Here is a 27,681-nt window from a genome sequence, read left to right as displayed (position 1 = left end):
GTGTGTGTGTGTGTGTGTGTGTGTGTGTGTGTGTGTGTGTGTGTGTGAAGAACCCTAGGGGCTTTTGCCAGCCTTATACCCACCCACCTCTGGTCAAGGCTAGGCCAAGTTCCATTCTCCACCCACGGGAACAATCTTGAGTAGAAAATTCTCAGAACGTACTGACTGATGCTTGCTAGCCAACAGATTTAAAGGTCAATATGCTTAGCTAATAAGTTTGAGCTGTAAACTTGCTGATGTAACCTGTGCCCCTAAAAAGTATAAAAATTTCTTGTAATAGCCATTTGAGGTCGCCTTCTAGTCACTTGCCTTGAGGGACTAATCGAAGGTCGACACGACAGAAAATAAACCTTTTGGTTTTGCATTGATCTGCATTTTGGTATCTTACTTGGGGGTGGGGGGTGTCTCAAAGTGTGGAAACAAAGTTTTTGAGAATGTAGAAACAAGGTACTGAAAAATGTAAAAAAACAAAGTTTTAGTGGTCAGGATGACCAGGCTATTCTTACCAAGTTAAGTTAAGACAAAACAATAACTGTTTTTGGAATAACTGCCCTGCCCCTGCCTGTTCTGAATTCCGTGAAGAACCGCAACTTGTCAACAACCTCCCTGACAAAATTGCCCCCCTCCCGACCTTTAACCAATGAGTTTAAAAATATATATACTGCTGCTTTTCTACCAATCATAATATAGTAGTTCATTCCCCCACTTACAAGGATGTTATAAAAGATATGCGCTTTTTGAGTTCATGGTTGACTCTCCCTGCGAGGCTGAGCAGCTCGGATCTATAAACCTCTTGCCATTGCATCGAATGGATCTGTCGTCAAGTTGTGTTCTGTGGGGTCACACACCTAGGCTAAGACCTTGGAGGTTTAACACCTGGGAGGAGTTTGGGTAGAGAGCAGCCGAGATGGCATTCCTCCGGGTTTCCTAGACGAACAGCAGAAGTGTACTTCCGCTCTCCTAGAGAGGCCCGCGGAGGAAGTGGGCCCAGCGAGCTAACAGTCATCAGGAGGAGCGCGGAGTTCTCCGCTGAGAGTAGGTGAGTGACTGGGAGGACGGGTGCTGGAGCGGGTGGCGGGGCACAGTTGCAGTGACCAGTCCCCAGTGGCGTCGTAGTCCAGGGGGGTTCTCCAGGGAACAGCGATGGTTGGAACGGTGCCGCCCTGCAGTCCGGTGTCCGCCATTATGACTCTTTGGCATTCTAACTTCTAGACAGAAACTCCATACGTCGGTCCACGTTTAACTGTGTGGGTTAATTATGCTATAGTCTTTTAAAAAAAAAAAAGCCCTACGGTTGTGATGTAAAATGTTTGAGATGTGAAAAATATAAAAAACAAAACAAAACAAAACAAAAAAAAAACAACCAAGCTTGGAACAGCCTGGTGTGGTGGCTTCGGCCTGTGAACCCCGCTACTAAGGAAGCTGAGGCAGAAAGACCGGGAACATGGGCAGCTTAATGAGCCCTTCTCTCAAATTTTAAAGTAATAAAGATAGAAATGTTTTATAAGCTGAAAGGGCGCGTTTGAAATTGAGCCTTGATAACGCACTTGAAAGCTGAAAATCACTCACCGTCCCAACCTCAAAAAAAATTTTTTGGGGGGTGTGGCTTCTGGTATCCAGGAAGTATTTGGTGATGTCCGAATTGCTTGACAGTAAAATGTTAAAAAGAAGCAAATGAACCGATGGGGGAACCCCATTTAGCTTTAGGTGACTCCCATTTCGTGAGCTTCCTTTTCCAATTCCCAGCCCAGCAGAGCTTCGTTCTTTTTCCTTTTTTTGCTTTAACATTTTCTTTCAGGGAGAAGACAACACACTTCAGTCTAAGGAAAACACTTTACTTCATTTTTGCACATTAGCTCATGAATCGGTATGGAATGGGCTCCAGCAGCTCAGGCTCTTTTCCCATAGTTGTCATAAAGTGTGCTTCTCAGCGGCGGCGCCGGCTGGCACTTTAGCCAAACCCAGGTGCCCTTCTCTTTGGATCGTTCTCCTTCAGCCGCTTCAGGAAGCCGTCTCTGCTCCTCCAAGTGCTTGATGTGCTCAATCAGCACATTGATCCACTTGGCCAGGATCTTGCCCTTATCTTGCTTGTTTGCAGTGATGCCCATGGCATGCTGGGTGACATTGTAGACTCTTCCGGTTTTGCTGTGGTAATGAACAGTTGCCATTCCCTTGACGTCTACAATATCACCCTTCTTGTAGATTCGCATGTATGTGGCCAAAGGAACAACTTCATGTTTCCTAGAGAATATATACGGAGTGCCTCTCCTCTTTCCCTTGTGTTCGTCAATTTGTTGAGTTAACTGGATGATGGTTGCCGTGACCAAAGGCCAGAGCTTCATTCTTTTTTTTTTTTTTTTTTTTTTGGTTCTTTTTTTCCGCAGCTGGGGACCGAACCCAGGGCCTTGCGCTTCCTAGGCAAGCGCTATACCACTGAGCTAAATCCCCAACCCCCAGAGCTTCATTCTTGACCAGACATAAACAGCTCCAGGATGTCCACTGATTATTCTAATTAACTAAGCTTTGGAAACCCATGTTATTGAAACTTTGAAACTTCTGTCATGGGTTCTGCCCCTGGTACAATGCAAGCTTTAGCCCTAACCGGCCACTCATACATCATACTTGTGGGCTAGACTGGCATAGAACTCTTAGAAATCCACCTATTTCTACTTCCTGAGTGCTGGATTAAAGGTGGGTGCCACCACACCTGGCCCTACAACTTATTTTTGTGTGAGTGTATGTGTGTGGCAGTGTACTTGTGGGGATCAGAAGACTTGTGGGTTCTCTCTTGCTGTGCTGGCTCTGGCCATTGAACTCAGGGTCAGCTGAACCACAGTCTTGTCACTAGATAACTTTACTCCGTGGCCATTCTGTAGGCCTTTATGTTCTTATTTCCCCTTGTTGTACTGGTCACTACCAAGCATAACCATACTTACAACACTGACAAAAACTTAAACAAAATTATTTTAGTGTGTAAATGTTTCATCTGTCTGTACATGTGAGTGTCTGTACATCATGTGTGTATCTGATGCCTGTGGAAGCCAGAAGAGAGTGTCAAGATAAGACTGGGGTTAAAGAATTGTTATAAGCTTACAGGTGGGCACAGGGGATTGAACTAGGGTCAGCTAGGCTCCTCTGAAAGCACTGGCCAGTGCTCTTAAATCAACAATCCACCTCTCCAGTCCCCAAGTTCTTTTTTGAAGTATTTTGTTATTTGGAATTTTAGAATGTCCTTTTAGCTAATGTTTATCTTGTGCTTAGATAAGGTTGATGCGTTCTTGTTATTGGCACTTGTGAAATTTCACCACTTTAAAACCTGTTTTTGTAATTTGTACTGTTTTGGGGTGAGGAAAGAATTTTGAGTTCTGCATTCAAGTATTCTGTTTCTCCTTAACGTTCTCTTCCTGATTAGCATCCTGCCTGTATCAATGAGCTTGGTGTTGTACATTTTTATTGGGAGGTCTTGTGAGGAAGATTTCTTCTCTTTGTTGTATGTTTTTGATACAGAGTCTCACATAGCCATGGCTAGAACTTGCTTTACCTTCAAGTCACAAAAGTTTGCCCTCCTCTGTCTCCTAAATGATGGGATTAAAGTGATGTCACTAGCTGACTTGACTGTCCAACCTTCTTAAAATCTAATTAGTCTATGTCAGTGTGAACTTCTTATCTTTCTGCCTCCACTCTCCAAGTGCTTGGATATAACAGCATTATCACCATGCCTGGCTTGCTTAATTCTTTTTTTTTATTGTTTTAAAATTTAATTTACTATTTCTCACTGTGTCTGCACACACAATGTACTAATGTGGGAATGGAGTCAGTTCTTTCCACTTTTATCTGGGTTCTAGGGATGGAACTCAGGCTTCTGGTGAGGTAAGTGCTTTTACCTGTTGAGCTACCTGCTCCTGCTTAAGTATATAATTTTTTCCTTTCACTGATTTTCTGATATTGCAAAACACCTGTATTTTCTCCATAGAACCCTGATTCTTTTATTGGAGAATGGTATTTAGAAACCAAGTTCTAGATTTATTTTTGTCTGAGTGAGTGTATGCAAACATGTATGTGTAGTTACGTATGTTTATATGTACATACAGAGTCCAGAAGAACAGTGATTCCTTAGAGCTGGAGTGTAACAGACACTTGGCCTCTTATGTAGGTGCTGGAATCAGAACTCCAGTCCTCATAATTGCATAGCAAGTGCTTTTAACCACCGAAACATTTCTACAGTCCCTATAGTTCTGCTTAATTGCTACATAACTTTCAATATTTTAAAAATTTCATCATGTAACTAAAGCAGAAAGCTCTACCTCTTGAAAGAGCCAGAGTTGGGGTCAATCTAAGGCCAGTGATATCATTCTACCACAAACCTCCTAGCACTAAGACCCCCTCTCTTTCAGCAAGAATAGAGCCAGCTTATTTCCTGGAACAACTTCAAGCCAACTATCAGACAAAGCCACCCATGACTTCCAAACGACCCACACCGACCGCCAGTCAGTTTGAAGGTCACTGCTGTGCCGGGAGCCCCTACCTTCGGGGTGGGGGTGCTCAGTGGAGACCTGAGGAGGGGGTGAAAGAATGGGGGACAGGAGGTGCAAAGGAGGAGAGCAAGTTGTTGTCTGATCAAGCTCTCAAACTTTATTTCATGGCAGTGGCTTATAAAGACAAGCAAGCAGGAAGATCGTACAGGGCCCAAGGCCAGTTCATCACCATCACCACCCTCCCATTGTTCTTTCGGTTCATGGTTCATGAAACAGCAAGTTGTAGGTGTACTGATAAGAACAGATAACTGGCTAGGTTTCCCAAAAACAGAGGGTGTATAAGTGGGCCTGAAACATTCCTGAAACAGAGGGTGTATAAGTGGGCTTAGCTCCTAGTAGCTTTGCTCCACCAATAGTAGCCCACCCAGGTACTGTTGTTTGAATTCTGCCTTTATTGTTTAAAATCTGCCCTTATCAAAGGTATATAACTCCCTGTTATGTTAGAGTCTACTCAGGGTTGTCTCCTTCTTGAAGTGGGGTGGCCCCCAACGCGTTGGAACAACAAAACTCCTGTTTTCTCATCCAGTCTCTACAGATTCTGCTTCCACATATGCTTTTCCTTAATCTGTGTGCTTGTTCTCCACCAATACTACATTGGCTTGATTTTTCAAGCTATCTGTGTGGCCTTAAGTCTTGAAATCAAGTAAGGTTAAGTGTGTAAAGGCACCTGAGCTCGGTCCTTGAAACCCAATGAATGACTCCTGTAAGTTGACTTCTGACCACCTCAGCATGCATGCTATGACACAAAGCACTCAGACACACAAAATAAAAATTTAACAAATTCACATACACCTATTTCTTCTACTTTAGTTTTCAAAGTAACTTTTAGCTAATCCCCATTTGCCTTTCAATACAGACTGTATTATCATCATACATAGCTCTCCTCTTGCCAAGCATCTTTTCTTGTTCTGAGGATCAATTCCAGGGACTTGTGTGTGCTAGGCAATTGTTCTACCACTAAATTGCTTTCCCACCTTCCCTTCCATCTTCCTGAGATTCTGATAGGAAATAAACTAAATATCAACTTGGTAAGCTTTTTTATGCCATGTCTCCCAATATGCGACTGCGTGTGGTTTGACCTTTTTATCAGCCCCTTGTGTTTTCTAGCCCTTTAAATGACTTAACTGTATTCATGGATACTTTATTAGCTTACCACCCTAGGTCTCAGTCCACAGGTGCTCAAGCCCATGTGTCTTCTCACACAAAAAAGTGATCCCCATCTTGAGAACCTAGCTCCATCATGTGCAGGCACCATTTTCTTCTCTGTTCTAGGACTAAGCTCCATCATGTGTGGGGACATCATTTTCTTGTCTCTTCTCTTCTGAACATCAGTGTTGGTTATTTCAGTCTCTTACCAGTGACTTCTGATGACCTACCAAATAACACCACACACTGCAGTGTTGTGAAGATACTAGCAAGGATACAGAAGTGACTAGGTGACAGCAACAGATTTGTTTTGTGTTCGTCTGGGTGACTCTGGATAGGAGGGATGCCTCCAGGCAGGTGCTATGCTGCCCGCTCAGTGCAGATGTCAAGGGAACACGGCCGCCTTCATATGGTAAAGAAGGAAGAAGAGGAGGATGGCTGTATTTCAGTGGAGACTGCCAGGCCGCAGACACTTAACCGCCCTGGCCAGGAGCTGTTCCGTCAGCTCTTCCGACAGCTTCGCTACCACGAATCGTCTGGGCCCTTAGAAACTCTGAGTCGGCTCCAGGAGCTCTGCCGCTGGTGGATGAGGCCTGATGTTCTTTCCAAAGCACAGATGTTAGAGTTGTTGGTGTTGGAGCAATTTCTGAGCATCCTGCCTGGAGAGCTCCGGACATGGGTACAACTCCATTGCCCTGAGAGTGGTGCAGAAGTTGTGGCTCTGCTGGAAGAGCTGCAGAGGGATCTTGATGGGACATCGCTGAAGGTAGGTGTGCACAGTAAGTTCTGCCTGCCCTTTTTGTGAGTGAGATGGTCCTCATGATCTGTAAGCTTGAGAAACGTAGAGAGCCTCCCCTTGTTAATCCTTTTGATACCTGAGCGTCTGAGAACTGGACTGATCATGGATCCTTTAGCAAGGTGCTCCTTGTATTTTGCAGATGAAGACCACATCAAAATAGGATCGGCAGGTATTGATACATCATAGAATTAGTTTTTGGATATGTGTTTATGTCATAGAAGGTCCATCTCCACATAAGATCTGAATTTGCCTGATACTGACCATAGCCTTGTAGAGTGATAGGGGCTGAAGGGAACTGAAAGGAGTCAGGAATCTTGATATCTGAATGAAAAACACAAAAGAAGTCTGCATGAGCCATGTTTCCTTTTCTGAATGCTTTTGAGGATATAGGAGTGGGAATGGGCACAAGGGTTGGGGCCATCCTCTGGGCTGCAAGGTTGGAAGGCCTCAACTTTAAGCTTTGTCCATTAGCCTTACTATTCTTACACATATTTTTGTGGGGCTCCCACCAGGGAAGACTACCCAGATACAGTCTGTGAGCCAATTGAAAGCCTTTATTTTAGCTGGCTAGTGACTATCTATGGGTATTTGGGACCCCTAAGTGTACTCCTGATCCTTTCCTGGGGTTTATATTTAAGCAAGAAAACCACATCCTGGCTGGAAAATTCCCAAGGTTTCCTTTTTGCAGCTGCAAACTAAGACAGTTATGAAAGCCAAAATACCCAACTAGTAAAAATGAGGAAGTCAGGCTAATTTTTGCAACGATCCTGTGTTGTCACTATTCTAGTGCTATGAAGAGACTCCATGACCATGGCAGCTTTTATAAAGGAAAGTATCTAACTGGGGCTTGTTTATACTTTCAGAGGTTCAGTCCATTATCATCAAGGCAGGAGCATGGCAGCATCCAGGCAGGTCTGGTGCAGGAGGAGCTGAGAGTTCTACATCTTCCTCTGAAGGCTGCTAGCAGAAGACTGGCTTCCAGGCAGCTAGGATGAGGGTCTTAAAGCCGAGACCCACAGTGACACACCTACTCCAACAAGGCCACACCCTCTAATAGTGCCACTCCCTGGGCTGAGCATATATAAACTGTAACATTCCACTCCCTGGCCTCCATAGGCTTGATTAAACATGTGAGTCTATGGGGGCCATACCTGAACATAGCACAATAAAAAATACATTACAGAGAAGATTAGCACGGCCCCTGCGCAAGGATGACATGCAAATTCGTGAAGCGTTCTAAAAAAAAATACATTTAGTTCAACTTCCAAAGCCCTCATAGTCTACAGCAGTCTCAACAATGTTTAAAGTCCAAAGTTCAAATCTCTTCTAAGATTTCATCCAATCACTTAACTGTAATCTCCAAAGCACGACAGGAAACCAGCTGGGCAAACTCCAAACTCTGCATCTCCATGTCTGATGTCAAAGCGGTCTTCAGATCCCCAGCTCCTTTTTTATTTTTGTTGACTGCAACAAACTTCTTTCTCCTGGGCTGGTTCCCCTCCCTGTTAGCAGCTTTCCTCAGCAGATCTTACAGCACTGGCATCTTGAACATCTTGGGGTCTCCAGGCAATTTCAACTTCACAGTTTCTTGTTCCAATGTCTGGGATCCACACACTGTCTTCTGAATTTCTCCAAAGGGTTTGTATCACTCCTCCAGCTCTGCCCTTTGTAGTATTCAAAGCTCAGGTTGACCCACTCCTCTGCTTACGCTGTTCTTGGTGGTCATCCCATCCCATGGTACTGGCATCTCCAATATTCTGGGGTCTTCTGCTATAACAAGGCTTTAGTATTAGCCTTTCGTAGGCTCTCTTCATGGTGCCAAGCCTCAACTCCTTTGCACGACCCCTTCAGTCCTGGGACATCAACTACATCTGAGGCTGCACCTTCACCAGTGGCCTTCCATGGCCTCTCACAGTGCCAAGCCTTAGCTTCTCTTCATGATCCCTTCATACCTTCAAAACCAGTAGCACCTGATTGACTCTTGCACGTTACCAAGTCCAGCTGCAGCATGAGGTGTAATGTTGGCTATCACTGGGACATAGCTGTTGTGGTAAAATTAAAAAAGGAGTTCCCACTTGGCACATGATCCGTGCACTCTAGGACCTCTACCTGTTTCTCTGTTACCACTTTCACAGTCCCCTTTGTGTTCTGCGGGCCGTGCTATCGTGGCCCCATGCCATGCTAGCCCCAAGCATTCGATAGCCTAGTACGGCTTCTTGTCACGGACTGTTCACACTCCCAAATACCCAGTGAAATCATTGCTCAGCAAACTGGAACCCAGCAACCAGATTTATGTGTTAATTGCTCAATGTACAATACATCCACACAATTAACTTACAACCAATTGATAAGGATATAAATCACCCACCTATATAAGATATAGTTTGCTCATCTAGACACAAAGCCCTGTGCACACCCATCCCTTAGGACTAGTCATGACAACCTGTAAATGTGCAGAGAGAAGTCTTCATGTCCGTCTTCATGTTCTCAGCTGCTCCCCTCTTGCTCCAGTCTCCTCCTCTAAAACTTTCTCCCGCCCATCCTTCCTTCTCATCCAATGACAGGTCTCGTTCTATCCTGTACCTGCCTTTACCTGCATAATGACATCAACCTACACACAGCTTCCTTGTGCTCCCAGAAAACATTTCCCAGAAGATTTCACCTCAGTGATGCTGGTCTCTTCTTAATCATTGCTAATTTCTTAGCTCCAGCTAACCAGCATCAGTTGTCCCAGTCGTCCCTTTAATTCTGGACTCTCCTGAGTTCTGCTGCTTGTAGGAGCTAGAATATGGTTCCCTTGTTCTATTACATCACCAGCTTCCTCTTTTCCTACTCCTTCACTGCCTAAGCTTGGCTGGCCTGGATCTTGCTCTGTAAATTGACCATTGATCTTGAATTCAGAGATCTGCATGCCTGTCTCCTGGGATTAAAGGTGTGTACCACCACACCTGGATTTAAGCTTTTCTTTACCTAGAACTTACTCTGTCCCAGGCTGGCCATGTTCCAGGAGATCTGCTTGGCTTTATCTCCTGGGATTAAAGGTGTATACCACCATGCTTGGGTTTAAATTTAGCTGGGTAGGATCTTGCCCCAACATCCCTTAGCCTGTTATCTCCTAGAACACAGGATTCAGCTCTATTTCACTTCCTGGTGCCCCTTTAATACGCAAGCCATGTATTTTATATTTTTCCTTTCTCAGCTTGCTATACTTGTTCAAAATGCTCTTCATAAGACTTAAGCAGAGAACAAAGTCTATGCTGACCTTTTTGAGATGGCCTTTGTCAATGCAATTAACATAAATCTCTACCTTAGACTTAGGTAGACACTTCAGAGAAGAGCAAAAAGCAGCCACATTCTTTAGCAAAATACCACAAAAACAGTTTCTAAGCCACATACTGAAATTCTTCTCCACTGAACCCTCTTGGGCCATGTCTGCACAGTTCAAATCAATCTCAGCAACAAAGTCTTTCATATTCTTACTAAGATAGCCGGTTAAGCTCCGTTTAAAGCATTCCACTGCTTTTCAATCCAAAGTCCCCAAATCCACATTCTTCCAAACAAAAGCATGGTCAGGCCTATCACAGCAATACCCCTGGTCCCCAATACCAACTTCTATCTTAGGTTTTACTGCTGTTTACAGACACCATGACCAAGGCAAGTCTTATAAAGAAGAATACTTAATTGGGGCTGACTTACAGGTTCATAGATTCAGTCCATTATCAAGGTGGGAACATGGCAGCACCCAGACAGGCATGGTGCAGGAGGAGCTGAAGGCTGCCAGCACAGTACTGGCTTCCAAGAGCTAGGATGAGGGTCTTAAAGCCCACACCCACAGTGACATACCTACTGAACAAAGCCACACCTATTCCAACAAGGCCATATCTTCTAGCAGTGCTGCTCCCTGGGCCTAGCATGTACAAACCAACACTGGGGAACATGGTAGCCTGCTGGTAGATGCTGGAGCATTAGGTGAAAGGTACATCCTTACCCACAGGCAGAGAGAAAATGAACCTGATGTGGGCTTTTGAAACCTCAAAGCCCACCCCTATAAACACCTTCTTCCACAAAGGCCAGACCTCCTAATCCTTTCAAACAGTGCTACTCCCTGTGAGTCATCCTGGAATTGTTTGTTTTTAGTTACTGGCACTTTGCTCAGAAAGACAAATTTTATCTGAGGTCACAAAATGAAGTCACCATAGTCACCCTTTTAGGATGTCAGTTTATTGATAAAGAAATGCAAGAACGATATAATTATGGGGATTTGTTCAGTAACTATTTGAATGTTTTATCATGTGCCTGGTCCTAACTCCTAGTATAGAGAAGCACAACTGTCAGTAAAGTGGTGCTATGCTACTTCCTGCCTTCTGGTCCTTTGTCTTTTGGTTTTCATTTTGTTTTGAAATGGGGTCTCCTTATATAGCCCTGTCAGTGAACCAACAAAGACCTATCTGTCTCCTGAGTGCTAGGATTAAATGTTTGTGCCAACACATTTGGCCCCCTTTGAGTTCTTTCAAAAAGCATTCATTTTTTTTCTTAGTTTTCAAAATTTCATTTATATAAAAACATGAGCCTATATGCACAATTCATGCATTGAAAATTACTAATAATTCTGAGTTTATCCCTCAAATTTATTACAAAAATTAGATTAACATTTGATCATAGTCTATCAGTGTTAAATGGTAATAAATCAACATAAGTAATGCTTATTTTAAAATGTACCTTTTTAAAAATCTAAAAGTACATTTGTCATTTTTAACAAAACAGATGTATACAGGGATGTGATAGTAATTTATGAAATGACATAAGGTTGAGCATAGAAGTATAGCTTGGTTATGACTAGATGTAGATGGTTAGGTCTAGATGTATGTTTTTGGTCGCTGTCATATGTTCAGTGGCCTCAGCCTAAGGCTTATTCACATCAGTTTAGAAATAGTGTCAGCCACTGTGCCAGGAAGACTCCTTTAAGTGCATTAACCAAAGCCTTCTGCACTCTTTTCTACATTAAGGAAGCCCTGTCTCAGAGACAGAGCTGTTTGAAGTTCAATTGGCAAAGCCTTCCTTCCTGTTCTCTGCTTCATTGGGGATAGGAGGAGAGGTTTTCTTTGTGGTTTGATTCCTGGTTGACCCTTAAAATTAATATTGTCTCTCGAGTAGTGATACTATTTTGTGAGGTTCTCTGAGGTCACTGGACATTTCAGTATCTGTGTCTGGGTCTCTGCTGTGAACCAGTGCTCATTTTACTCCTTTTCTCATCTTTAGGCCTAAAGTCAAGTATTGGGTGGTAGAGAGATTTCATTGTGCATGTGAGGATTGCTATTGTTGACTTGCCCAGTGCGTCCTTATGTTAAGTGGGACCCTGTTGGACTCTTTCCAGGTGTAGGGAGGCCAAGGGGCGAAAAGTTTCTCTATCACCTTTTTCTCTGGGTCCCTTCTGCCAGGAAGTGATTAAAGGGCCTGGTGGTCTAAGCCTTTACAGATTGGCCCATGGGAGTATTCTCTGAGTTTGCTTTCTGATTCCTATAGGAATGTTCTCATGACATTTTCTTCTTGCCAGGACTCATGCCTTACTCAGAACCCAGATGTGCATTGGATAGGCACTGGACCTCTGCAAGCTGCACAGATATGGTCCCCTGCGTCACATGTGGGGAAGAGCTCTGCTCTAGAAGACTACTTGGAGACTCCACATGGAATAGGACGAGGTGGTACTCACTCGTTGCCTAGACACTAACTTAATACCGTACCCCATACCTCTTGTGTTTCCTATACTGTTGTCTTGTTATCAGCTATTCTCTCACAAGAATCTTTCGTCACCTAGTTCTGGGTTCTCTTGAATGCTTCTGTGATTCATTTCTGGTTGGTTTCTTCATTCTACTCTCCCTTTCCTAGTCCCCAACAGACACTGAGGATGTTCGTGCCTCTTGAATAGCAGTCTGCTTGCCTGTAGGTCCTGGAATCCCCTAGAAGTGAGGAGTGTAAGCTTCTTGGGTGTCCAGAGCTGGACAACTCTTCATGACTCTTTTTTCCTTCAGATTCTCCTGCTGTCTCGATGCCTGACTATTTCCAGATAGAAGAGAGCATAGAACACCAGGTAACAAGCCGTTGGTAATTAAGCTGCAGGTGAGCCCTAGGGCTCTGGGTCTTTTCTGGTGTCACGTGCATGGCTGTTCTATGGGTGGTGCAGCTCTCTTCTCTTCATTCTGGGTTGCCATATAACTTCATAGTCAGAGTCCAGAGCTTTCTGCTGCCTTTTACCTTTGCCAAATTTATCCAGTGTTAACTCTATGTCAGGCCCATGACCTTCTTGGTAGCTAAGAGCTGCGAATCAGCTCTAAATCATAGTTCTTCAATTTTTTTTTTTTTTCAGGAAACTTTGACTTTCCAGGATGTGGAGGTGACCTTCTCTCAAGAAGAATGGGGATGTTTGAACTCAGCTCAGCGCAATCTTTATAGGGATGTTATCCTGGAGAATTATGGGAATGTAGTTTCTGTGGGTAAGTCTTTAGTATCCCTAGTTACCTTCACTTTTGTTTTTTCCTTTTTTTTTTCTTTTTTTGTTTTTTTGTTTTTTTCTTTTTTTAATCTTAAAAAAAAATCCTCATTTATGTGCATGGCCATGTATGCATGTAGGTGCTCGCATGCGGTGGTTCATACAGTCAGGATAGCTCACACAGTCAGGGATAGCTAGCGAGAAGAGTTTCCTCCTGTGAGCCAAACTCTAGTTAGGATTGGTGGCAGGGGCCTTTCCCTCCTGAGCCGTCTTCACTGGCCCTTGTTTTTTATTACAATGTATTAGAAAGGGCCCTTGTTGTAGATTTTGGTTCTGTAGCCACCAAGCTTATTACTTAATCAGTGACTAAACTGTCCTTGAGTAATGGAGATGGTGATGTCTGCCATGTGAGGTCATGGGAAGACTGAGTTCCTAGTCAAACTCTGATGACGGAGCCAGTTGAGTAGTTGTGTGCTTCTCGCCTCTGGGGAATATTATCGTTGTTGTTAGATATTTTAGGGTATTTTGATTGCATGTGTGTCTGTGCACCACTTGCATATATTGCTCATGGAAGTCAGAAGAGGGCTTCAGATCCCTTGGAACTTGAGTTACAGATGATTGTTAGCCACCATGTGGATGTGGGGAATTGAGCCACATCCTTTGGAGGAGCAGCCAGTGCTCTATACCTGATAAGGTATCTTTCCAGTTCCACTCTGGAGGATTCTTCAAGCCCCTTTTCCTGTAAGTTTTCTCATCCTCTCATCTGTGCTTAGGGCATCAGTTCTCAACATGTGTGTTTCAACCCCTTTGGCAAATGTGTTTCTCTAAAAATATTTACATTATTCATAACAGGAACAAAATTACAGTTATGAAGTAGTAGTGAAAATACTTTTATGGCTGAGGTCAGCACAACATGAGGAACCGTTGTAAAGGGTTTCAGCATTAGGAAGGTTGAGAATCACTGTCTTAGGGCTGTCACAAATGGCTGGCCAGGCATTCTTTCCTAGCTTCTTGCATTTGTCTTTTTGGCCTTTTTTCCTCTCTGCCAGGACTGTAGGTCCTAGAAGGTGGTTCTGTGTGACCTGTCTTATCTCACATCCCATTTCTTTTCTGCAGTGGGCTCTTCTCCCAAACCTGCTCTGATCTCCTGGCTGGAAGCAAGGAAGCCGTGGGGCATGAATATCTGCACAGTTCAGCTTAAGAGGGAACCTGATGCTGCCCCTGAAGGTGAGCTCGGTCGAACCTACCACATCATTCCCCTCTTACTTTTGTTCCTTTCTTTCATATGGTTAAATATTTCACTGGGGACTTACTCCATTATTTGCCAGGAGTTACTAAGGGATGCTATGGACCTGGGGCTCTTCCTGCTTGGCTTATAATAGGCCATTTCTTTCCAGGCTCGACCATTCCGAGGCGACTCAGTGTCAGTTCTTGCTCATCACAGGGCTTCTCTGTTCTCTTCCCACTGAGCTCTAATTCATGTCTGTGCCGCGCTAAGTCTGAATTGTTCATCTACCCGTTCTGGTTCTTCTTCCTTGTTTGGTTCTCCTTGTGTGATGAGCTTGAGATTTAGTTTTTTTTCAGCAAGGCCCTACTTAGAGCTCCAGGTCTTGGTTTTTGGGGACTTCTCTGTGGTGCTTCTGTGCCATAATTTTTCTTTATTGCTATTAATATTCTTCTTTAGGTCTGTTTATTGCCCTGCTAGATTTGATTTCTGTGTCCCTCCCTCTACCTGCTGTATCTGGCCCTCTCTCCTCCCTTTCCTGTTATTTGAGATACTCTTTCTTTGTCTTATCCTTAACTATTTTGTATAAAGTAATGACAGTCAGGCAAAATTCTTGCTACCAAGAATCATATTTATACTTCCTTGTTGCCTTTTCCAGTTCCAAATATGGAAGAAAAATACACTTTTTTGTGTTGTGTGGGTGCGTGTGTGTACATGTGTTTTTGTTTCTTGTTTTCCCTCAGGAGGTAAGCTTCAAATTGAGCCAAGCAAGTTCATCTTGAAACAGGAACCTTCAAAATACACAGAAACCTGTGTAAAGCCATCAGGATGTCCTGCTTCTAAGGGAACAGGACTCAAAGAATCTTTTGAACAGAAGAGTAGGTTACAAAAGTCCTGTGGGGATTCCGTACAAATGAAAGAGATGAAGAAAGGAACTGACATTAGTCAAAAGGCAGGAAGAAAATCTGAGATACTGAGAAACAGTGATATTCTTGAGTTAAAACATGTTAAGTGTGTGAGTGTTTCTAGGAAAAAGCTATCCTTTAAACATGGCTATGACAGAAACTTCAGAAAAAGTTCACACCATTATAATAATAAATATGGGGAAGGGCTCAGAGACACAGTTGAGGGGTTTGGTGTATATCAGAATACTGGACTGAAAGAGAATGAAAAGGACAGATGTGGGGAGACCTTAAGGAAGAGCTCCCATTCCCATCTTGAATATCAGAGATATTATAGTCAAGGAAGCCTGTTTAAATGCAGGGTGTGTGAGAAAGCCTTCAAGTGGCGATCAAACTGTATCCGACATGAGAAAATTCACACTGGAGTGAAGCCTTACAAATGCAGTTCATGTGAGAAAGCTTTCCAGCGTTTGTCAACCTACCGTCTGCACCAGAAAACCCATACTAAACAGAAACATGAATCCAGGAAGTACAACAATGCTCTCCCCTGCAGCTTGGATGTCAGTCATTGTTTGATAAACCAGGATGAGGAGAAAAACTTTTACTGTAGCCAGTGTGGGAAACACTTCTCCTGTAGGTCCTATGCTCTTGAACACCAAAGGATTCATACACAGGAGAAACCTTATAATTGTATCAGATGTAGGAAAACCTTTCGGTGGAAGTCAAACTTTACTCGTCATATGAAATTACATGGCAAAGAGGTCCGTAATCAAGAGAGATGTCAAGAAGACTTCAAGCAGAATTATAGTCAGTCTCAGGTTATCTCTACTATAGAGAAAACTTTTCTGTGTCAGAGTTGTGGGAAAACTTTTACTCAAAAGAAGTCACTCATTGAGCACCAGAGGATTCATACAGGGGAGAAACTGTACCAGTGTAGTGGGTGTGGGAAAACATTTGCCTCTAGGTCCTCTTATATTATTCATATGAAGCAAAAGCGACATGCTATTAAAATAAAACCTGAAAGTGGCTCTCTACCTTTTAGTCAGGATACAGCATTTGCCATTCCTCAGAGTGGTCATAATACAGAGGAGCCTAATCAGTGTAAATACTGTGGCAGAGCCTTCCATAATCGCTCATTTCTTCTCATTCACGAGAGAATTCACACTAGAGAGAAGCCCTATAAGTGCAGGGAGTGTGAAAAAGCTTTCCGATGGAGGTCCAATCTCTACCGACATGAGAGAAAACACTTTTTGCACAAGCGGCGTAAGTATCATGAAAGTAAAGAGACTTCAAATCTACAGTCAAAAATCTTCATTGATGAGAAGCCCTTTTGGTGTCAAGAATGTGGGAAAACCTTTACACGTAAAAGAAGCCTTTTAGATCATAAGGGAATACACAGTGGAGAGAGACGCTTTAAGTGCAACTTGTGTGAAAAATCTTTTGATAGAAACTATCGTCTTGTTAATCACCAGAGGATCCACACTACAGAGCAACCATTTCAATCTCAGTGGCATGATAAAGACTTTGCTGGGACACATGCCCATTCTGTTGATCAGAGAAAACACAGAACACTGCAGTCTGAATATAGCCTACAATCAGATAAGCCTGGCTTATCCTACTGTCAGGATGTAAGGGTAAATATTCAGGAATTAGAACTAAGTGGAAAGAAGCCCCTTGATAACCCTTCTCATGAGAGTTCCATGTCCACCGCATTCCAGAATGTGCCCACTAAGAAAGCCTGCCACAAATGCAGCACTTGTGGGAAAACATTCAGGAAGCATTCACATCTCATTAGCCACAAGAGATGTCACACAAAAGAAAGGCCCTTCAAGTGCATCGTGTGTGGGAAGACCTTCGGGTGGTCTTCCAATTTGACCAGGCATGTGAAAAGCCATTTTAGAGATTAGCCTGGGGTCTTTGATGACAGTGGGGTGGGGAGTAGTTCCTGATTACATCTCTAGAGAACTTAAGTGGTAGGCACTGGGGAAACCTTTGTAAAGGCCCAGGCCTTTCTGGCTGGGATGTTCTTGGTGTGGAAGCTTGATGGTTTCAAAATTCAGAGACTCCTCAGTCTTATTGCTGAAAAGTGATGTTGGTAAAGAACAGAACGTTCTCTGGGGTCTGATAGAGGCCCTGGCCCCTAGGTTATCCCAGGACTCTGTCAGCCAGGACTCCTTAGATAATTCTTGCTGTTTGTGATTGGGAAGCATGTCTGTAACCTAGTAAGCTGTGTCTGTTGGGAAGGGGCCATTTCGTTCCCCAGTTCTTTAGTGTTGGCTTGTGTTGGTGCCTGTTCTGTTGACTTTAAGGCCAAGAACTTACATTCTCAGCTGTCTCCTAAAGAGCTTTGGCCTCAGTGTATAATAGATTTTTGGTTATTAGCTATGGTCCTAAAGTAATCTCAGAGGTGAGTGAAATGGACAGGGTGCTGGGTTCCATTGCATGATCTAGACAAGCAACATTAATCCATCATTTCAGCTGAGATATAAGAGGATTACCATATGCCAGTGACCAGAACCGAGTAAAGCCCTGCTGTTTTTGGATCTATAAGTCAATAAATGAGTTAGATTGTATTCTGGATGATAATATGTGTTGAGGACAAAGCAATCCAGAGAAGAATGGCAAGGAATCTGGTTAGGCTGTGGATTGTTAAACAAGTCCTGGAAGTCATGTTGCTAACAGTAAACTAACTGGGACCAGGTTTTGGGAGGCAGTGGCATCCCTAGGAATTCCAAGACAGTTAGACAGGGCTACATAGAGAAACCTTATCTCAAAAAACAAAAAACAAAAAACAAAAACCCACCCCACCCCCAACCTAACAAACAAAATCCCTAATTGACTAAAAAGCTATGTTGGATTGGGAGGTGAGCCATGTCGCTCTATTGGGAAAGAATACAAGACGGATCTTGTCTGTAGGATCTTGTCTGGACTTTAGTAGTCTTTGGGTGGAGTAACTTAGCTGTCTGAAGAATGAACTAGAAGTCAGTCCTGGGACCACGCTTTACAGAGGTCTTGTTCACACGTTAGTTATAAGGATGATTCTGGTATACCTCTTTGTTCATAGTCATGACTATCCTGAACCTTTGTCCTTTAATCTCTCCTGCTCCCTTCTCTTTTGAGGACTGTGCTTAATTGCTAGTGTAATCTGGGTTTCCAGTTAATGCTTGCCACTGCAGCCTGACCAAGCACTTGGAAAATCTATGCTAGTGTGTTTATGTTGACAGATTTTGCAAAACAATCAAACAAAAAATGCTGCTTCTCCAATCTGGGAAAATGAGTCTTCCTAGTACTTGTGTTGCTCTTGCCTGGGTTCAGTTCCTAGCATCCACGTGCTGTTCACAAACATCTACATTCCCAGAGAATCCCATGCCCTGTTCTGAATTGTGTGTGCACCGGATGTGCATGGCTCACAGACATACATACAAAGCACTCATATGAAATACATTTTCAAAATAGCATGATTGTGTGTTTATATATACATATATTTCTATATCTGTATTTAAAGTTGCCTCTCTGAAAGAATCTAGTTCTGCCAAGTCAGGAGTAGAACTTTAAGTGGGTCTTGATCAGACAGATTGGGGATACTTTATAAAACAGGCCTTGAGTCAAGTATTGAAAGTTGTACTTAAAAGTACACAGCTGCTAGGTATGAGCCAAGTAATTGATGGTTTTGAGTAGTAGTAGAGTGTTGGTTGACCGCTTCTCATTGTCGTGGCAACCATGTCTAATCTTATACTTGAACTTGGCCTGGAAAATACTTCTTTGAACATGGCCTTTCTCCACTGCCTGAGGAACTGATTAGGGATGGGCTGAGACCATTATGGAGTAATGGATATCAGATGGGCTCTTAAACCTGCTTAGTGTGATCAGTTACATCCCTACTGAAGGATGTCAAACCACAGAGAAGAAACCATGTGGACTTTCTTAGTAATCCTTAGAGAAGTTATCTTTTGAAAGCTTAAGTATGAAGTGGGTGGAACAACTGGGGTTCAGACCCCCTTTTACAAAAGATGGATTGCCAGGCAACTTGGAAAGACTTATAAAATTGTGTGTTCTATTCAGTGGGTCCCGTTCTAGACCAATGTGAAGAATGACAAATGTGAGTCAACTCACGACAACAGTGTTTAGCTAGTGGGCCAGCAGAATCCTGTTTGCCATTAGCAGAACAGACCGTGCAGAGGTGTTTGGTAGTTCAGAAAGAGCGTAAAGCTCAGTGTGGTGGTTCACACTGTAGTCCTAATGTGGGGTGCAAGAGGCCACAAAGCCACTTGGGGATAAAGGATAAAAAGATACTATTCAAGCACCTACCACACACAAAACGAGAATTATAGCAAATGTGGAAGACTTATGTCCTCCAACTCAGAAAATTACGCTGAGCTGCAGAAGCTGTACATAATACTCCATTTATATGAATTTTAAGCACGTTTAAAGTGCTCATATCACTTACACTGGTTTGGGTTTCATTATTCTGTATGTGGGATAGAGTTCTAACCTCATAGGGCGGTGGTGGGGACAGTGATGAAATGCATGTGTGACGTTGGAATAGTGTCTGTCATGTAACCATTCCTAATGTACAAGTTAATATTTTGCACAATTTTCTGTGGATTCAAAGACATGACATAAGCGTGTACACTCATGAAATGGGATGGTATAGGTATACTGCTCCATGTTCTGTGGGTTTGAGATGCTTGTGATACCAGAAGGGAAATGTTCTTCACTTGTTTTTCTAATCATTGATGCACATACAACATAAAGTTACGATTTAACAGAATAATATGGTGACTTCTTTCAACTGTTAAAAGTCAAAATAAACAAAAATTAATGATGGCCTCTGATATCTATGTACTTATTATACAGAAGACCTAGCTCTGACACTCACTTGCAATGCTGCTGCCTCCTCTCCCCAACCTGGCTGGCTTCAAACTCATAGAGATCCTCCTGTCTTCCTACAGATAATGGGGTTAAAGGCATGTGACACTACATCTGGCTTACTTTTCTCCTAAATTCTCAGCATTATCCTGGGAAATATGGAGTAACAAAATGGCTGTTGGTGAAGAGACTGTTAAACGGCTGCAGTGTGACAGTGAAATGTGTCAGTTTGAAGAAAACAGGTTTCTGTGTCTCCTCAGCATTATCTCCAAGTTATGAGATCGTGAGCTGTTTTCAATACCTCTTACGCCCCTTCCCCCCAAAAAAGTGAAACTAGAAAAGATATGATTCCAGTGATGGCATAGAACTTGGGACGGTGATGCTTGCTAGCCGTCCCACTTTCCTGGCAAATGGGGAAAAGATGAGTATTTATGTGCCAAGTTAATATTTATGGTGCTATAAATGGCAAAATTGTGTCAGCCAGCATTTATTGAAAAGCCAAAAACCATATCAGTTATTTAAACAGCTTGGAACTATTGACTGTATATGTTGGAAGTAAAGACAGAAAAAGAATGCCAGGGTGTTATTGGGGCAGAAACTGCTCTAGCAGTCTCTATCCAGGATCAGGAGAGCTGTGATCATGTCTGCCCCCATATTTGAGATTTGGATGCTGACCAAGACCTTTTCTCACATCTGGGCAAGCTGGTGGAGGAGGGAAGTTCAGCCTGTGTAAACCCTGATTTTTGTTAGTACACCTGGGCCTTCATTCATTCTGTGACCACCATAGACTGCCAGAGAGGCCCTGCAGGGCCTTCAGACCTATGACTTTGTGGAAGGAGCTAACAGTTCAGTGAGACTAAGCTTGAATTGTTTGGGTGAGTCTCCTTTTGCCTGAAAAACAATTACGTAAAGGTATTCTGAGTCTCCCCCACTGTTGTCTTCCACCTTTGAATCAGCATCCAGAGACCCTGAGTTAGGATCCTGGTACCCAGGTCAGGTCTTTAATAGGACCTGCATCTAACTCTGGAATATCAATGCCGTATTCTGGAATCTGTGGGTATCTGTGCTCAATGGTGTGTACATATTTGTATACATAACAATAAAACAATCGTAAATGAACAGCCAAATTCTTATCTCAATAGGTTAAAAAGAGTGGCTGAACAGAGACAATATACTCACATAATGGCATCATTTTGTCAATTTTTACTGACAAATCTAGGGAACATTTAGGAGTGCCCTTTAAGGATATGACTGACATAAGATCAGAGGGACTGAACTTTGGTCAGCACTGGGCAGGATTTAGGCACTTTTGCACATTGAAAACAGTTCAGTGCTGGTGGGGATGTTTGTGTTGAGCTTTTAAATATTATAGGTTATCCTAGACTCCCTTCTCCCCTCCCCCCTCCATGAGAATGAGTGAAATTGCCAGAAACCAACAGTTGAGGCTTTTCAGTGAATAGACTTCTCCATCAAGTCTGGCAGCCTAGAGCATCTCTTGTCAACTGGGTGAACTACACTCTAGAAAATTCTAGCTGCAAAGAACTTAAGTATCTGGAAACCGCAATGGTCTCAGGAGGCCTTGGCTCAGCCCAACTATTGTAGGTTGATGTCTATATGCAGGTGAGGACTGGCACAAGTTAGGTCAAGGCCATGATTGGACAGTAAAAAAAATAAGGCGGGGGACAAAGCTTTGTAAGGGGGGAGAGAAGGGGCAGGGGGAGGAGAATCAAGATGGAGACTGAGAAGGACGACCCAGATCTGGGTGTTCTTGAATGGCCCTAGGTAGTTGTGTATGTTTTTTTAAGGGATGGATCTCTATAGGTCAATTTATCTTATCTAGGTGGGCAGTTCATATCCTTATCAACTGGTTGTGAGTTTATTGTGTGCATGTGTTGTGGATTGAGAAGTTAACGTAAATCTTATTGCTGGGTTATAGTTTGTTGCATCTTGATTTTACTGGGTAGCTGGAACCAGAGAGTTCATGGCAAGTAGAGAGCCACCGGGAGAGATACTAACCAGAGATAAATTATGGTTAGTTCCATACGGCCCCACTCTAGGGACCAGTGTGGCAAGGTGCCATGCTGTTATGGCTCGAGGATTGCCTGAGTCTTAGAGTACTTGGGGGCAGCGTGGAGCCACTGAAATAAAAATAACCCACAGTGCCATGTGGCCCTAAGCGGGTGCTGGCACTAGCACAGGTTAAAAGGTTCAGGCATTTTTATTTTTAATATTTACCAAGACAAACCACTATAAAGGCAGCATCTCAGACTTGAAATTTAGATGGCCTTGAAGCTATTCCCAAAATGGGTGGAGGAACCTCCTCTAGCTTATCAAGAGCTGTGACGTAATTGGTACATGTACTGTCCTTCATTTGCAGTCCAATTTCCCTCCCTGTATATAATCAATACTGTTCAGCAGGAAGATAATCCCCTGTAATGCTCCATTGTGCTGTTGCATTAGGTCCAATTAAAGGCTGTGGTGACATACTATGAAAATGTCTCTTACATTCTAAGAGTCTGGAACTTCTGTTGGACCTCATGACCAAACAAATAATACACCCTGAGGTCACTTAAGACTGCTTTCCTATTGTGTGCAAAGTCTGTTTAACCTGTCTCCTCAGTGCTGTGATTAAAGACGTGGGCTACCACCACCCGGTTGTGTTTAACCTGCCTTTAAGTTAGATAACAATTTAACAACCAGTTTTATTTGCCTTGGCAATCATCTTTTACAACCTAAGCTAATATATAGCTTTAATTTCAAGTTATGTATTCTTCCTCTGACCCAATGATTAATGCATATATATGTTTATATGTGTGCTATGGTACTGAATACTAATAGGTTAAAAGCAACCTTATATCATAACTACCTGCCATAAATGCTAGAAACAGCATACAGCTATTGTTAAGTGAATGTTTGCTTAGTGTTTCTGGGTCAGGAGAAGTCAGTAAAGTTTAATTCTGTATAAAACTGTAAAATATCTCTCACTTTCCCCCATGTGATATTGTCTGTGCTCCCCAATAAAAGAAAGAGCAAAGCCTTTAGAAACATACATGAGGGACGGACAGATTCACAAGACAGCATTCATGCAGACCTTACAACAGAGTACAGACAGGAGAAGACACAGGGAGAAGTAGAGAATTCCCACTCCTAGTGAAACTTCTCCAAGGGACAGCGCTTTGCTTTGTTTTGTTCTTTCCTTATGTGACACTGATGCATTTGGGGAACTCTGAGATTATTACTAATGTGTTTATATTGACACAAAAGATTTCTCTGAAATTGTCTTGTTTTCTCTCATTCACTGAGGAGGATCGGCAGAGGCTACACCACACTCTCTCCAAGATGTCTGCCTCTGCTTATGCTGCCCTTTATCTACAATAAACTTTCTCCTCTACCATATCTAGGAGTAGTCATGTTCTTTATCGAGGAGCACCACTTGTCACCTGACAGACATGAGGCTTGAAAAGTTTGGGCCACCCCAGGCCAGAAGCAGCTTGCTGAGGATTTGAGGTGCATCTAGGCTCTGGTAGAGTCTAGGCAGATGTGAACAAGGCAACTTGTTCTCATAGGTGGGGTCTTGTTCTGATGAAAACAAGCACATGAAGAGGTGTGAGGTGAGTGGCAAGTGGGTCTGTGTAGAATGTATACTAACCTGCCATATTCCTGCTTGGTTACACATTTATGTTCTGGAAGAGAAGCCATGTGGTGGACCGCCATAAAGCAGAAGCTGTGGGAAACAGACAATGCCAGGCTCACCTCCAGGTTGGCAACATCTGGCACAATAACAGAGAGGCCCAGAGAAGTGGTGTGTGGTCCCCAGGAGGAATCAGGCATGGCCAGGATGGAATGCTTTACATAACAAAGACCAGGTTGCTAGGAACACCCAGCTTCTAACACTATTCCTACTCTGTGAAGCTATCTGTACAGACTCACCACCCAACAACCTTCCAATATTCCTGCAGGTCAGCCTCGTGGGCCTGAGAGGGTGGAGTGGAGTGTATGACAGGAAGGAGGCTCCTTTGCCTGTGCACACAGAGGCTCAGAGAATGCAGAGTCAAAATCCTGCTGGTTGGCCTGGGTGATAGATTAAGTAGAGTTACTCAAGGCAATAGCTGCTGTGTCCATTCTAAAGAAAGCAAAGTTGTTGCCAAGCTCTCTGGAAAGTGTCCTAGACTTACAGTCCTTGCACCTGCTCCAGGCAGAATTCGCATGAGCTTCCTACTGCTGCTAGAACAATTGCTGACTTATTTATTGTTGTTGTAGGTCTTGATCCTCCTGCCACCTCTTAAAAGCTCCGAGACACAACAATGCCACCATGTCTGGCTCTCCCTCACTTTTATTGATAGCTTTTTCTGTTGGAGTGTTGGAGTCCCAGAGACAGCAATATTGTAAGGCAAAAATTTCTACTACAGCCAGGCCGACTTGCTCATCATGGGAGTGGGAGGAGAAGGAAGTGGCCCTCGGCTGCAGCAGAGGGAATCTTTTATAGGTCTTTCATGATCTCTGTAAGCAAGCAAAGCCTAATACAGAAGTGGAACTTTGGTGATTAGCATTTAGCACAAACACACTGTCAAAAGTTCTTGAAGTCATTGTGGTTTGCCCGTTTCAAAAAGCTCTGCTTTTTAAGTCACATTGACCTAGTTCTCAGGTTGTCTTTGTGGTCTCTTGATTTGAAAAAGAGTTTGAACAATAGAAACATAAATTTCATTTTACTTAAGAAGTACAAATATCAAGATCATGGAAATGAGGCAAAAGGAAGAATGGAGGCCCTCTTAGCAGATTAAGTAAATGATTCGACTCATTTTAAAAAATAAATAGTGAAGGCAGAAATGGAAGAGTCAGCTTTTAACTAGTTTCCTTCTCATGGTTTCCACTTAGCTCCTTCCATGCTCAAGTTAGTAACTTGGGTTAAACCCTTCTCTTGTTTAGATGGTGATGGGGAGCCCACCAGAGAAGACCACTCAGACATGCTTTATAGCCAACTGTAAGTCTTGATGCCAGTTGGCTGGGACTATACTCAGGTATTTGGGACCCAAATGTAGCCCAGGTGTTTAGAGCAAGGGGCCTTTAAAGGCAAAACTACGCCCTGTAATCTTGCTTGGCAGCTTCAGGGGGAGGTTTTGCACAAGCAGGTAGTTTAATAGAAGCCAAAATAAATTAGCCTGGCACCTTGACCTTGGATTCCTAGAAATGAGTTGGTATTTACATCCAGTACACTGTCATCTTCTCGAATTCTTAAAACCATCTCTAAAGCACAATGTAATGCAAATGCCGTAGAACTCGGAGTAATAAGAAACACCTGTGTGTGTTCAGTACATCCAAACATCTTATTTAGGTTTCTACTGCTGTGATAAAAAACAATAACCAAAAGCAACTTGTGGAGGAAAGAATTTATTGCAGCTTACAACTTTCAGGTTACATCCATCACTAAGGGAAGTCAGTGTAGGAAGTCGAGCGAGGCAGGAACCTCCAAGTAGAGGTCATGGAGGAATGTTGCTATTCCAGAACCCTTCTATATCAAGAAAATGAATCTGGGTACGGTGGTACATACCTTTAATTCCAGCACTTGGAAGGAAGAGGCAGGCAGATTTGAGAGTTGGAGGCTAGTCTGCTCTACACAATGAGCTCCAGGACAGCCAGGGATGCACAGAGAGACCCTGTCTCGAAAAAAAGAAAAATCGGAAAAGATTATCCAAAAGTTAAGGGCAGCTTTCACCTGTGCCGCCTGATCCCGTTTTCTCCGTTTTAGATATGTCTAGGAGTCAGCTTGAACAGGAGAAGAAGTTCCTAGATTCTTTTGTCTGGGTAAACGAGATCACTGGAGAAACCACCTTTCCTCCAGGGGAGGGGACTACACCTGCAGCCTCTGGAGAGAAGCGTCCGGCAAGGTCGAGGTCTCCGCGAGGGAACATACCCTGCTCGGTGGCTGCTCACAGACCCGCTTCCCCAGTGAACCCCGAGGCTGTGGGCAGAGGCCCCGGGACAGGAAGCTTGCTTCTACCCGACCTGGGCATGCCCCGTGTCCTGTCCCCACCAGGGAGCGCTCTGCCGACGCAGGACCACCTGGGAGTGTCCCCTCCACTGGCCCGGGTGTTTCCAGCTAGCCCCTCTCCGCCCTGGGCCCTGTCCTGCAAGCTAAGGAACGTGCTGACAGGAAACAACCGGTTTTCCTTTTGAGCTAGGGAGTGCCAAGGGAGCGGTCGCCCATCTACACTTGCAGTGCCCTCTGAAGGTCCCATCAGCCGCACCCCCAGAAGAACAAGTTTACAGGAATCGGCAAAACGCTTTCAGACCCAATACAAACTTTTCTGATTGCCTTCTACATCTTCCTTTACCTCCTCAGCTGTCTTGACACTTTGAGGGTGAACTCAGCAGTTTTGGTGTTGGAGTCAAATCATCTGTGGGACAGAAGCAGGCCTTGGGTGGAATGAGAACAGGCCAGGGATCCACTCACTGGACATAGAGCACAGCCAAGGGGCTGAAACTTGTTTTTCAGGTTAGCACTCCACATGCTTCAGGACTGTGCTTAGTGTCCCTAGTGTCTTCCGGCTCCAGCCTAGGACAGGCACTCATGTCAGAGTTCCTTGAAAGGTTGTCACCTCAGTCTTTCGCTATTCTCACTGTGTAAACCAGGCCACCTGCCTCTGCCTCCCAGAGCTGGGATTCCCACTTCTTACTGTTTTAATTTAATGTGTATGCATGTTTTGTCTATAATCCATCCATCCATCCATCCATCCATCCATCCATCCATCCATCCATCCATCCATCTCTATTATATCTATCTATCTATCTATCTATCTATCTATCTATCTATCTATCTATCATCTATGCACCAAATCTGTGCCTGGTGCTCACAAAGGCAAGAACACATCCTCTTGAACTGGAGTTACAGGCAGTTATAAGTAGCCATGTAGGTGCTGGGAACTGAACCCTGGTTCTCTAGAAGAGCAGCCAATGCTTTAACCACCGAGCCATCTCTCCAGCCTGACCAAGCTTTTCCTGAACCTCTTGTGATGAAGACTCTGGATAAGCAAGTGTTGTGAAGGCTGGAATCTGGCTCGGTTCTTAGTACCTGCTGCTTGCGGACTTCAGCTGTCATCCCTTGCTGCTAGAAGCAGACGGTTACAGAGGCTGCCAATGATCAGCACTGAAGAACTTCTCCTACCAGAGCAAAAGGATCCCAGTCAACTTATTGGCCCAGCAACCTGCCGATACCATAGCACCTGTACCCACTCCCAGGATGGCTTCTGTTGGCTGCAAATACAACCTGTAGAAAATCAGGAAAACTTCTGGGGAGGGTCAAATCTCTCCCATTCTTTTTCTTCTGACTCTTGAGGAGGTGGATAGGCAGGTGCAATAGTATTCAGCTAAGAAGAGCTTTAGGCTAGGTAACAAGGACACAGAAAGCATGCTCAGATCTAGTATATTGGTCTGTAGGCTTTGGGGGTGGGGGTAATGGACCCGTTACACTGGTTCTTGATTGGATGCAGCTGTGTTTTACTAGGTTTCAACACAGACAGAAAACACTCCTCCAAAGGAAATAGGTAGTTTATGTAGAGTCAAAAGGCCAACTATTGGCCTGTAACCGTTTGGAGCTCCTAGTGACCCACAATGCTTTACATAAAAGGCCAGTCTCAAGACAAACAATACCGTAACACTCTGGGCTTGGGACTGGAGCAGGTCTGCCTTTGATGTCATCAAGTGACTGCACACTGACCAAA

The 27,681-nt window shown here is 43.7% G+C and overlaps 2 protein-coding genes and 1 non-coding gene across 3 annotated transcripts; all 3 read left to right on the top strand.

Annotated features, from left to right (window-relative positions):
* Positions 1 to 974: 974 nt before the first annotated feature.
* Zfp445 (zinc finger protein 445) lies at positions 975 to 19,929 on the top strand. Its single transcript, NM_001191802.1, has 7 exons — positions 975 to 1,039; positions 5,883 to 6,447; positions 12,035 to 12,182; positions 12,510 to 12,568; positions 12,845 to 12,971; positions 14,084 to 14,194; positions 14,936 to 19,929. Exons 2-7 carry the CDS (start codon positions 6,025 to 6,027, stop codon positions 16,999 to 17,001), a joined length of 2,934 nt encoding a protein of 977 aa, NP_001178731.1. The 5' UTR covers positions 975 to 1,039; positions 5,883 to 6,024; the 3' UTR covers positions 17,002 to 19,929.
* On the top strand, positions 7,625 to 7,726 carry LOC120094411 (U6 spliceosomal RNA). Its single transcript, XR_005488735.1, has one exon. It is a non-coding gene; the product is annotated as a U6 spliceosomal RNA (small nuclear RNA).
* A 3,816-nt stretch (positions 19,930 to 23,745) lies between the features above and the next one.
* On the top strand, positions 23,746 to 26,282 carry C8h3orf86 (similar to human chromosome 3 open reading frame 86). Its single transcript, XM_039082775.2, has 3 exons — positions 23,746 to 23,922; positions 24,890 to 24,944; positions 25,710 to 26,282. Exons 2-3 carry the CDS (start codon positions 24,890 to 24,892, stop codon positions 26,135 to 26,137), a joined length of 483 nt encoding a protein of 160 aa, XP_038938703.1. The 5' UTR covers positions 23,746 to 23,922; the 3' UTR covers positions 26,138 to 26,282.
* Positions 26,283 to 27,681: the final 1,399 nt, after the last annotated feature.

The sequence above is a fragment of the Rattus norvegicus genome, chromosome 8 (genome assembly GCF_036323735.1).
Source record: "Rattus norvegicus strain BN/NHsdMcwi chromosome 8, GRCr8, whole genome shotgun sequence".
Taxonomy (NCBI): Eukaryota; Metazoa; Chordata; class Mammalia; order Rodentia; family Muridae; genus Rattus; species Rattus norvegicus.
This window is presented reverse-complemented; position numbering and strand designations above follow the sequence as displayed.

Excerpts from the sequence above, each read along its gene's own strand:
- C8h3orf86 (XM_039082775.2), top strand. The coding sequence starts at position 24,890 with ATGGTGATGGGGAGCCCACCAGAGAAGACCACTCAGACATGCTTTATA. Across the intron at positions 24,945-25,709 it reads GACATGCTTTATAGCCAACT|ATATGTCTAGGAGTCAGCTT; the intron begins GTAAGTCTTGAT and ends TCTCCGTTTTAG.
- Zfp445 (NM_001191802.1), top strand. The coding sequence starts at position 6,025 with ATGCCTCCAGGCAGGTGCTATGCTGCCCGCTCAGTGCAGATGTCAAGG. Across the intron at positions 12,183-12,509 it reads ACATGGAATAGGACGAGGTG|ATTCTCCTGCTGTCTCGATG; the intron begins GTACTCACTCGT and ends TTTTTCCTTCAG. Across the intron at positions 12,569-12,844 it reads AAGAGAGCATAGAACACCAG|GAAACTTTGACTTTCCAGGA; the intron begins GTAACAAGCCGT and ends TTTTTTTTTCAG.